The following is a 12082-nucleotide window of genomic DNA, read 5'->3' as shown; positions in this document are numbered from 1 at the left end:
GCAACTCTCTAGGGGTTCCCAAACCTGTTCGACCTTGTACCTTTAGACGCATTAGGGAGAACGTGTGCAAAAGACAAAGAGATGCTTCACTTAATGATTGTGACCCTACCAATTTGAGTCTTCTTCAAAAAATTCGTAAGGGTTTGTATAAGGTCGATTCAAGGGTGAAGTGTGTCCAAGAACAATTGTCTTTGGTTGCAACGAAGTTTTCCGAGCTCAAGGAAGAATTGAACACAATTCAAGCATCTTGGAGTATCTCCGATGAGGAAGAAGAGTAATTTGTGTTTTTATTTGCCTAGTATATCTTCTATTTTCTTTTTTTTATTAGAAGAATAACTAGAGTTTGGAATAGCCATTATTGTGATTACATATAGCTATGTACAACGTTTTCATCTTCATGTTTTTAGATTTATTGGTTTAAATTCTAAATTTGTTTGGAAGATGAATTTTGCAGTATTAATCTTTATGGTTTTATATATTGCAATATTGTTATGGGATATGTGTGTTTGCGTCCGTGAACTATGACTATCCCATACCTTGTCAAAAGTAAAGTCTTTCGTATGTCGATATGCATGTATTGATAAAAGAATGAATAGACTTTTGAAAAATACAAAAGTTAAGCCTATTATGTCAATTATTGATGGAAGATAGGTTAAAATCTTTTGTTTGCAAGGATTATGTCTATTAAATATCGTTATGCGAATAGTGATGGAAAATAGAATGAATCCTTGTGTATTCCGCAGTAATTGATCTTCCCTGATCCATATTTTATGTATTATTTTGAGGCTCCGTAAAGTGTCTTATGTTGAGCGTTGAACGACCAAGTTGATTATTTTCATGATTAGTTATGTTATTGTTTCGTAAGGTACTTTATGTCGAGCATATTCAACTAAATTAATCATCTTGTTTGGTTATTTAGTTGTTGCTCCATAAGTTTTCTTATGTCGAGAACGACCAATTAAATTGATTACTTTTGTGATTAGTTTGATTGCGTATTTCGATTAGATCAATTATGGGTTCTCTTGTGATTAATATAATTGTATATTTTGAGTCTCCATAAGTTCACTTATGTTGAGCATTTGTCAATTAAATTAATCATGGGTTCTCTTGTGGTTAGTTTAATTGAATATTTTTGGATTCAAATTCATACTTGTATGTGATTTGTTTTATCCAAAGAAATCCTTCTTTTCCTTCGAAATTAAGGTCGCTCTTGTTGTTCTCTCCGGAATGAAATTTTATGGGGGGGAGTTCTTTTGAACTTGCACTTAATTGCCAAATATTTGTGGGGAGTGCGGATGTGGAATATTATAGGGGTTATCTTGTATCTTTACAAACTCCTTGATGAATGCATTTAGCTTCGGCTCTATGATTGCATGTAAATAAGATGATATACTTTTGCTTTCTTTTGGTCAAGAAATGTCTCTTTCGGAAATTTCATTAGGATCCCGTTCTTGTACCTTTGCCAATTTTATTGACAAAAATGGGGAAAATTAATATGTAATTCACACTACAAATATATATGGTTTTCGGATCATTATGTAAGGGGGAGTGGTTTCCATGTGAGATGGAGTATTGACTAAGGGGGAGTGATACATATCACCATAGTATTGTTGTTGAAGTTGTGATACAATTGGACTTTGACGCTGTGTAATAATACTATGACACTGTATAACAATGATTGAGGACTATTGTCTTTCTTGTTGTTATAGCTACGGATTTTCAACAACGATGATACTAAACTTACAACCTTTGGGATCATTGGAGTACTTGGAAGTGACGAAGATTTCGAGTAATGTTGAAGATTAGGCATGTGGAATATGAGCTACAAAAGTTAATTTATTTATTTTTTGTATTCCATATGTATTAATAGTTTTTCACTAAAATTGACAAAGGGGGAGATTGTTAGAGCATTGCTCGGTCGAACTCGCATGCGTTGCTATCTCAAGCATGTTTGTCAATGTTAGTGATCAAAACTATAAGTCTTGATTTCTATCCTATATAGCTAAAGGTCTCGGACTAGGATAGAAAGTGTAGTTGATCTCAAGACTCCATGGAAATCATCATACAAGACGAAGGACTACTCAAGGAACTGGTGGATCTTTATCGACTAAAAGGTATGTGGAGACTTGAACTTATCTGTCACTCAAAAGTCTATCTACTTTATCTCATATTCTTGAGACAAAAGTCGTTTGATATATAGACTTTCATTATACACATTTGTTGTTTCAAGCCGAGTGTAACTCGCCTATCTATTTCTCGAAATATGTGTTAGTAAGCTTTCGTTTTTTCCAAATTCATCTTTACCTAGTGACGAATGTCATGTTATGTTTCAATCACTTTGGAAATTGCTCTGACGAAATATGGTCTATGAATAACGGCTATATAACGTCCTCTGAAAATGTTTCAATGATTGAAATGAGAGTTTAGATTACATAACCATTGGTAGGATGTAAGAATTATTGTGGAAACACATATATATGTATAAGTCTTTATTCCTTGAACCAAAGTTTGCGAACTTTGTTGATCAAGAGAAACGGAATGTGGCGTGAGCCAAGTCCACGAACTCAGTCCGCGAACTGGCGGAAGTTCTCGACCCGAGAATTTCTGCTGGAGTTTGTGAACTCCTTCCGTGAGCTTAAGTCCGTGAACCCAGTCCGCGAACTTGAGCAGGTTATATCTAAAATCGTTTTTTCTTGAACTCATGTTTATATAAACTAAGGAATTCTTTTGGAAACCGTGGCTATAAAGTTCATTAACCGATTCGAGTGAATCAAACTGTTTTTTCTTCGATTGTGTCTTGTGTTGTTACATAAGATCTAAGCAATTGAACAACTCTCTAACTAGTTCATTTGAGTCATTTGAACTAGTTATGGTGAAGAAGAATATGGTGGATATGAAAGTGATCATATGGCTAGCCACCTGGTTAACAATTGTTGAACCAACAAATGTTAATGTTTGGGAAAGGTTACATAAACCCAAAATTGGACATTTCATTTGTGTGTAACAAGCTAAGTTTTCGATCCAAAGGTTGAGAAATATTAGCTTGAATCTAATCAGGTTTTCATCTAACGGTGAATATTGAATGCTTTGTTACCAAGATAACATTGATTGCAAACCCTGATTTGAAAGACTATATAAAGGAGAAATCTAGCAACTTGGAAACATAATACCCACACCTTACATGTGATACTAGTTTCATAGGTAGAGTTGATTCTCCTTTAACCTTTGGTTTCTTCTTCTAAAACCAGGGTAACAACGTAAAGACTTCATTGGGATTGTGAAGCCAAACCAATACTACTTTTCTTGTAGTTGTGTGATCTGATCCTGCATCTTCTATCGTTACGAGTACAATTGTAATAATTGGCTCGACACTTATATCTCCGATAGTCAAGATGGAAAAGTAATAACAAATACTTCGTCTCATCGTTTGTGATTCCACAATATCTTTTTCGCTGCGTCGATTAGGATTATTGTGAGGTGATTTATAATATTAGGCTATTCTTCGGGAATATAAGTATTGTTTATCAATTGGTTCCTGTTCACCTTGATTTATCAAAAGACAGAATAAAACTCGTAGGTATATTCGTGGGAGACGGATTTACCTATTACCGTAGACTTTTCTGTGTGCTACAGATTTGTTTATTAAAGTCTCCGACTTTGGGTCGTAGCAACTCTTAGTTGTGGTGAGATCAGCTAAGGGAATCAAGTACGTAGTATCCTGCTGGGATCAGAGACGTAGGGGCATAACTGTACCTTGGATCAGTGTGAGATTGATTGGGGTTCAACTACAGTCCAGACCGAAGTTAATTTGGAGTAGGCTAGTGTCTGTAGCGGCTTAATACATTGTGTGTTCAATCTGGGCTAGGTCCCGGGGTTTTTCTGCATTTGCGGTATCCTCGTTAACAAAATTTTGGTGTCTGTGTTATTTTTTTTCCGCATTATATTTTGTTATATAATTGAAATATCACAGGTTTTGCGTTGTTCAATCAATTAGAATATCCGACCTTTTGGTTGTTGATTTAAATTGATTGACACTTGGATATTGGTCTTTGGTACCATCCAAATTATCTCTCTAGTATTTGATAAAGACTCGCAGATTTCTATTTGCTTGATTGCTTGAGTATATATCAAATCGAAAGATTGAGATATAAACTCTTTGATATACTTTTTATCTAAATTGAGTCTGACTGTCTAGTTGATTCTCTAGAAAGTATATTAGAGTTTGTCCATACAGATTGCTAAGCGAAATATTGGGTGTTGTCGTTGTACCCCCACTTTTTTAGTTATCTCACTCTAATTTTATGGAGGTTGTTTCTCAATGTTGGAATGAATATGTTGCTGGTGATCCATCTTTTGTTCTTCTACACAAATTAAAGAAGCTGAAATATTTTAAAGGATTGGAACTGGAATGTGTCTGGTGACATAAATGCCCAAATAAAATTAGTAGAAGAAGAAGTTAATAAAGCAATGGAATTATCTGATAATAATCCATCAAATACTGAAGCTTTGGACAGACTAGTAAATGCAGAAAATAACTATAATTCTAGAGAAGTTCAACTCAATACTATGCTTAAACAAAAAGCTAGAATAAAATGGGTAAAAGAGGGGTCTGCCAATATAAGTTTCTTCCACACAAATCTGAAGATTAGACAATCTGGAAATTTTATTAGTGAACTGGAGGACATTAATGGTGATATAATCTCATACCAAAACAAGATTGCAGATTGGTTCAACATTTTGAGCAAAAATTTCAGTATAAAGCAGCAGAAGAAGTTGACTCTCTTCTTGAAGTCATTCCAGAGGTAATTACAAAAGATGATCAACAAATGCTTGATGCAATTCCAAGTGCAGAAGAAATTAAAGAAAATTTGTTTAGCATGGATCCTGAAAGCTCTCAAGGGCCATATGGTTTCTCTGGGTTTTTTTTATAGAGCATGTTGGCACATAATTCATGATGATGTGGTTCATGCTATTCAGTTATGTTGGAGAAGAAGATTCATTCCAAAAGGGCTTAATTCAAACTTTCTTGTACTTCTGCTTAAAATTGAGGGTGCAAAATCTCCCAACCACTTTAGACCAATTGGTCTTAGTAATGTCATCTTTAAAATAATTACCAAGATTATTAATACAAGAATGATCTCAATGATGACAAAGCTTATAACTCCTCAACAAGTGGCTTACATTAAAGGTAGAAGTATACAAGAGCAAATCATATTAGCATCTAAAATGGTGAATGAAATGAACAAGAAAAGAAGAGGAGGTAATGTAGCATTAAAACTTGACATATCTCAAGCCTATGATTCAGTTAATTTGAATTTTCTATTTCAAGTTATATGCAAGTATGGCTTCTCCAAGTCGTGGTGTCAATAGCTGCAAATACTGTTTGAATCTGCTAAAATTTCAGTTATGATAAATGGTGGACCACATGGTTTTTCTCAGTGGGGAGGTGTTTGAGGCAAGGAGATCCATTGTCTCCAACTCTTTTTGTTATTATGTAAGATGTCTTAAGCAGATGCATTCATAAAATGTTGGAAGAAGGAAAGATAGCTCCAATGGTTATAAGAAAAGAGATACATCCAACACATTTGTTCTTTGCTGATGATGTTTTCATTTTCTGCAATAATGCTAAGAAAAGTGTAGAAAATCTGATGATGTTGCTGGATAAGTATCAAAAAGGATCTGGTCAAGTAATTAATAAAGCAAAAAGTAAATTGTTTCTTTCTTTTCAAGATAGATTGATTCTTATTAAATCAGTTTTGTGCAGCATTCCAATTTACAATATGGCAGTTTATAAATGGCCAGCATATGTTATTAAAGTTTGTGAAATGATTATAAGAAACTTCTTGTGGTCTGGTGATGGGGATGTCAGAAAATTCACAATATTGTCTTGGAAGAAAGTTTTCACTCTTTAGAATGAAGGTGGATTGGGGATTCAAAGACTTGAGACAATCAACAAAGCATTGCTCATGAAGATGATGTGGAGAATCATGAATTCAACAGAAGAATGTGCATTATTTTTAAAGCTAAATATTTGAATAAAAATGGTCAATGGAAGGAAAACTGGAAGTTATCTTCAATATGGCCAGGATTGAAGTGGGCTTGGAGTTCTTTAAAGGACAATCTGAAATGGTGTATAGGAAATGGAAATAAAGTTAATGTCTGGTTTGATTGTTGGATAGGTGAAACACCTTTAATTGAGAAGACTGAACTAGCTGATTATGCAAAACAAAATTTAACCATGAAAGTATCAGATCTTATTAAAGATGGTAAATGGAGCATTCTTTCATAGTTGTTGCTGATGCTTATTTCCATGAGCTTACCTGACATTGCTGGAGGGCATGATTCTCTAATATGGACTGGTGATATGCAAGGTAAATTTACCACATCTTCTGTTGTTGAATTTCTTAGACACAAAGAACCAATTTTAAAATGCTCAAAATACATATGGAATACATTACTGCATCCAAATACTGCAAGTAGTGTATGGAAAATTGTCCAAGGCACTTATGTTGATGATCCTACAATGGTCAAGAATGGATATGAACTAGCTTCAAGATGCTGCATTTATGAAAACAATCTGGACAGTATGAGTCATATTTTAGTGTTAAAATATGGAGCTGGTTGTGTTTTATCTTTGAATTTAGAATGTGAAACCTACTACCAGACCCATTTTTTGTTTTCCTTCCATTATGAAACCCACTGCCAAAAAAACTAACGGTCGCACCCATTTTCGGTGATAAAATTATGCACAAGCCCATACTTTAATGTTTGATGTTTTCTTCTTTTTTTCGTTTCGTATCTCTTTTATAAACAAGAAAAATATGAAGACGAGAACACCACTAACAACTTTCTTTTGATACCTTCCTATCTAATTCAATCAAAATCAAAATCTTAGAAGACATGACCTAAAATTCAATTCAATCTTTTTTTTGTTTTATTCAATTTGATAAAACTCATTTTAGATCTGGAAATTATGATCGAGAACTAGCTGATATGGTTCTTATCGAAGCAGGGGAGAGTCTCATCAAATCAAAGAATGGTTCAAGCTGGTGGCGTCTTGCATTATCCGTGGTGCGGGATTGCAATAAATTAAACCGGTGGTTGGTTTTGAAGGATTAAGAAAGGGTTGGAAGTGAACTAGAACTCAAGTCAAAGACTGGTGGGTGTATCTCGGATTTGATTTACAACAGTGAAGAGAAGGAAGTGATTAATGGTGTTATGTATCTCAACGGGAGTTGTTCTTGAGAGAAAGAAGACTTGATTGATGAGTTTGTTCACATGGGTTTATGTTAAATTTGTACTGCCAGGTTCTTGTACTCAATTTGGAGATTATTGATGCTCTCAGATTTCTGAAATGGGTGCTGGCTTAATTGGTTTTCTTTGATTCGATGATGGAGCTGTCTGCTTCCGTTGATTTCAGCGAGAAGACTCGGGGAAGGAAGATATTACTACTCTTAGAATCATATCATCGTTTCAAATCCCTTTGGAGAAATGATTACCAAAGATTTGCATTGAAAATGAGTTTTGATTTCCCAAATGAACTAATTTTTGATTTTACCTGAAATCAAGTAAGAATCTGATTCTAGGTTTTACGAAAAGCCATGGATAAGTCAGGTGCTCTGGAGTACATCAACCAGATGTTCCCTACAGGTTATTATTGATTCTAATTTCTTTCAATTCAATTCGGAGTTTAGTTTTTGGTTATGAACTAAAATTTGCATGTGCTTGGACATGTTTTGCTTAAATTAGTTTAAGAATTGAGACATACAAGCTGATAGACAAGAGCAACGGATATATCTTTGCTGGTATAGATGCGAGTGTAGTCAAGTTCAGCAAGATTGCAGTTCGTCCTCTTGATTGGGACTACTATAGATATCCTTTTCTCATTCCCTTACTTTAGATTCACAGAAAAAATGATGCTTCTATTTTGCTTTTGCTGGTTAGGTGTCAATATGTTGCTAGCTAGATTGTTTGAGTTGGTGGTTTTTATTGATAGTCTTACTAATATATTTTAGGGATTTCCTTTCACCTGTGTGTATACTTTCAAAATCTTTCCTTTACTTAAGTTGGTGGTTTTGGCGCATCCTAAAAGTTTACATTACTCAGCATCTGGAAGTATGCAATATTATGTTGGCAATTTAGGGCCTGCAATGTCATGTACTAATGTTCACATTTCACACGAATTGCACTTGTGTGCCTATCATATTGTTTATATTTGTTAGGATTCTTTGTTAGGACTCCGTGCTTATATTCAACCTTTTGATAGTCTACCCCATTCTTATACTGACGTTCTATCTCATGGACAGTCAGTGTAGTACGTTACTTAGGTGGATGTGGGGGCTAGATTAACTACAACGAAGTTGATTTTCTTGTATTTAAAAATCTATTGCTGAACTAAATTATGTGCCACTTATTCAATAGATTCAGAGTGAGATCAGTCGGTTTGATGCATGGATACTAACTACAGTTCGTAAACAGGTTTTTTGTATTGTTTCCTTACAGCAATTTTCGAATTCGCAAGTCATGAGATTACATCTGAGTTTAGTTCAATGGAGGGAACAAAAGGAGGTGCTGAAATGTTGTTGGCTGTGTGTCAACTGTCAATGGCTAAGAGATGGAGGGAATGGTATTGAATCGGCAGTATTGTTGTGGCAGAAGTGCAGCCGAAATTGGAAGCCACAGCAACGGATTGAAGGTTTGAGCTGAAATGAAGTGTTGTCAATTAGATGTATGCTAGGATTGAAATGTATGAAACCTACAGGGAAGGAGTTGGTTTTTTGTGCTCCTGGTGGTGTTAAACTAAGGCTTGAAGGTGTTTGTGTTGGTAATGCATTCAAATGGGACCAAGAATGGAAGTTGTGGTGATGCTATGGCTGTGACAGAGTGAGCTGCAAAATGGTTGAGGTGATGTCAAGAAGGCGTGATTCGAATGGATTTGCTGGTGATTAATAGGTGCAAGCAGTATTATTGCTTTTGGGAGCTCGGCATGAACCTATTGTTGCGCGTAGTGTTGATTCTTTTTTATTGGTTGAGGTTCTGGTGTTGGTAGGTTGTACAGGTGGTGCTGGTGTTGGTCATATTGGTTGAATAATTTGTTAGGCATCTACGAAAGATGCATAACTTGTTATGCATCTACAAAATTTGTTGCATAACTTGTTATGCAGTCCCGAAAATGGTTGCATAACACGTTATGCAGCTATTATTGTAGGTGCATGACAAGTTATGTTGCCTTTTTTTGCATAACTTGTTATGCAGCTACTTTTTTGTTAGTATTGAAACCAACAAAGAAAAAGGTTGCATTACTTGTCATGCACCTACAATAATATCTGCATAACATGTTATGCAGTCGAGAAAATGGATGCATGAAGCATTATGCAACCATATTTTTGTAAGCACTGAATTAAAAAAATTGATGTATAATCTTTTATGCATCCAAGGAAATGTATGCATAACATGTTATGCATAAATTAATAGATGCATGAACCAAAATCTGGTTGCATAATGTTTTATGCATCTTTTGTTGTTTCTACGTAATGTGTTATGCATCATTTTTGGTGGCTGCATAATGCTTATGTACCAAATTTTTGAAAATTTATCTTAAAAGAACAATCGCCTCCAATTTTTTCGCAAAAAACTTAAATTTGATGTCGTTGTTTGTACTCGTTGTGTAGCTCTCTTAAAAAGATTTACAATGATATAAAATTTGTAAAATTTCAAGATGCGGTTTTTTAGATATGTTATATCCAAGTTGTGTTGTCAATTATACCCCTGATGCATAACCTGTTATGCAGATACTTTTCAAATTTTCATATAATTATGGGTGTCATTGAAGCAAAAAATAATCTTGGACCTGACAATAAGAATATTATTTTTTTTGGGCTTGCGCCTAATTTTCCCATTTAGAATACCAAAGTCTTTTGAAGACATATGGAAGAATGTAAAACATAAAAGTCCACTGGTGAAAGAAGTTTGGATTACAGCTGCTTGTTCAACCCTCAAAGAGCTTTGGTTTCAAAAAAAATAGGAAAATATTTGAGAATATCAAGCCAAATGAACAATAGTTCAAATGCGGAATCAAAAAACTGGTCTTGGAAGGTGGATTAAGAACGAAAGGCAATAAGTGGAACCAAAATTATGATCACAGGATTATATCATTCTTCAATCTGGGTTATAAAAACTCTAAGTTTCAGTGCACCAAAGAATGTTATTGGTTCCCTCCTCAATTGGTTATACAATGTTTTGTTGTGATGGTTCATCATTTGGCAACCCAGGTACAGCTGGATTTGGACTTGTAATTAGAGATCATGTATGTCAGGTGATTGGAGTGTTATCTGGAGGCTTAGGCATTGCAACCAAATACATAGCAGAAAATTATGCACTACTATGTGCAGTGGAATTGGCAGGTGAATGGGGATTACAGAACATCATTCTGTGTTCAGACTCCAAAACAGTAATTGAAGATTTTGCCAGAGATCAAGTCCCATGGTTCATTAGAATGAGATGGCAGAAGGAAACAAGTAAAGTTTCTTCCATTATTTTTCAGCACAATCTTAGGGAGGTAAACTTTTCTGCAGACATAGCATCTAAGCAAGGAGCAAGATTGGCAGCAGGTGAAAGACATATGATTCTTGGAAGACCAAATTTTCTTCCAGAGTTGAAATGCCAGATGTTACATATTACAGGTTTTGTTAGGGAGTATATTTCTGTCTAATTTAGTGTGTAAACATAATCATTTTAGTTTCTCCTTATTTCATTGAGCCTATGTAGTTGGCTCCTCTTGTTTTAGGGATGTCAACGGTAGCTATCGAAACGGATATGGCCTCTACCATATCCGTTACCGATAAGATTACCGGATATCCGATAATATCCGACGGATATTCAAAAAATAGTTCTGTTATCCGTTCTGATAATAATGTCAGTTATCCGATAATATTCGGTAATATCCGGTAGTAATTTATCATAATAAAAATAAATTAAGTTCTTTTTTAGTCTTTCTCTAATTTCATAAATTACAAAAAAAATCAAAGGAACCTAAGGAAATTCGACTAAACAAAACCAAATACCTTGATAAAATGCACAAATTTGACTTTAAAATTATTATATTAAATTAGATTTAAACAAAACTCAAATCTTTTCCATCAATATTGAAAAATTCTCCGCTTTTCTCACAACTAATAAAACTAGTTATGTTTTTGTTCTTTCATAGTATTTTTATTTCTATCACTCTTCACACTATCAAACTAACAACTAAATATATTACTCAAAAAAAAATATAAAAATTTGCATATGCATTCTTTAACGGATATCGGATATTATCCTATAGGATAATGCCTTTTTCGTATTTGTTTCGTTAAAGTAAGAATATCCGATAAGGTATCTGTATCCGATATCCGTTATCCGACATTTCGGATAATATCCTAACGATTCGGACGGACTCGAACGGATATCGAATATTCGGTTATCCATTGACAACGCTATCTTGTTTTGAACCTTAAAGTTGTAATCTTCCAAGTTTTTGGTTTTATCAATAAAATTAATGTGATTCAGAAAAAGAAAAAGAAAAAAGAGAGGATGTTGAGATATATGAAAGGTACACTGGATATTGGAATTCTATTCAGAAAAGATTTATCTACGGTGCATGGATTCAGTGATGCTGATTGGATAGGAGATCCTGATTCAATGAGAAGTACAAGGGGCTACTGCATATTCTTTGGATCAAATCCAACTTTTTGGTCTAACAAGAAGCAAGCCACTGTTGCCAACTGAAGCTGAATTCAGAAGTCTAACCAACTCTGCTGCTAAGGTAGTTTGGATTTGTAAGTTGTTGAATGATCTACATGTTTTTCTTCCTAAAACTCCCTCTCTTCTGTGTGACGACATGAGTCCCATTTCCTTCTCCTCCAATCAAGTTTTTCACACACGAACGGAGCATTTATCTGTCGACTACAACTTTATGCGAGAATTGGAATAATCCAAAAACTTACAGATCTCCTACATCTCCACCATCTCCTACATCTCCACCATTGATCCAGTTGCTGACTTATTTACAAAGGGATTACCAAGTTTCAGATTTTTTTTATTT

At 34.6% G+C, this 12082-nt stretch overlaps 1 protein-coding gene across 1 annotated transcript; it reads left to right on the top strand.

Moving 5' to 3' along the window:
* The first annotated feature begins 4467 nt into the window (after nucleotides 1-4467).
* Nucleotides 4468-6289, top strand: LOC113344383. The gene is made up of 4 exons (XM_026588369.1): nucleotides 4468-4802; nucleotides 4932-5339; nucleotides 5513-5706; nucleotides 6180-6289. Exons 1-4 carry the CDS (start codon nucleotides 4468-4470, stop codon nucleotides 6287-6289), a joined length of 1047 nt encoding a protein of 348 aa, XP_026444154.1.
* The last annotated feature ends 5793 nt before the right edge of the window (nucleotides 6290-12082 follow it).

This window comes from Papaver somniferum, unplaced genomic scaffold (genome assembly GCF_003573695.1).
Source record: "Papaver somniferum cultivar HN1 unplaced genomic scaffold, ASM357369v1 unplaced-scaffold_76, whole genome shotgun sequence".
Classification (NCBI taxonomy): domain Eukaryota; kingdom Viridiplantae; phylum Streptophyta; class Magnoliopsida; order Ranunculales; family Papaveraceae; genus Papaver; species Papaver somniferum.
Note: the sequence above shows the minus strand (reverse complement) of the source record. Positions and strands in the feature narration are given on the sequence as shown.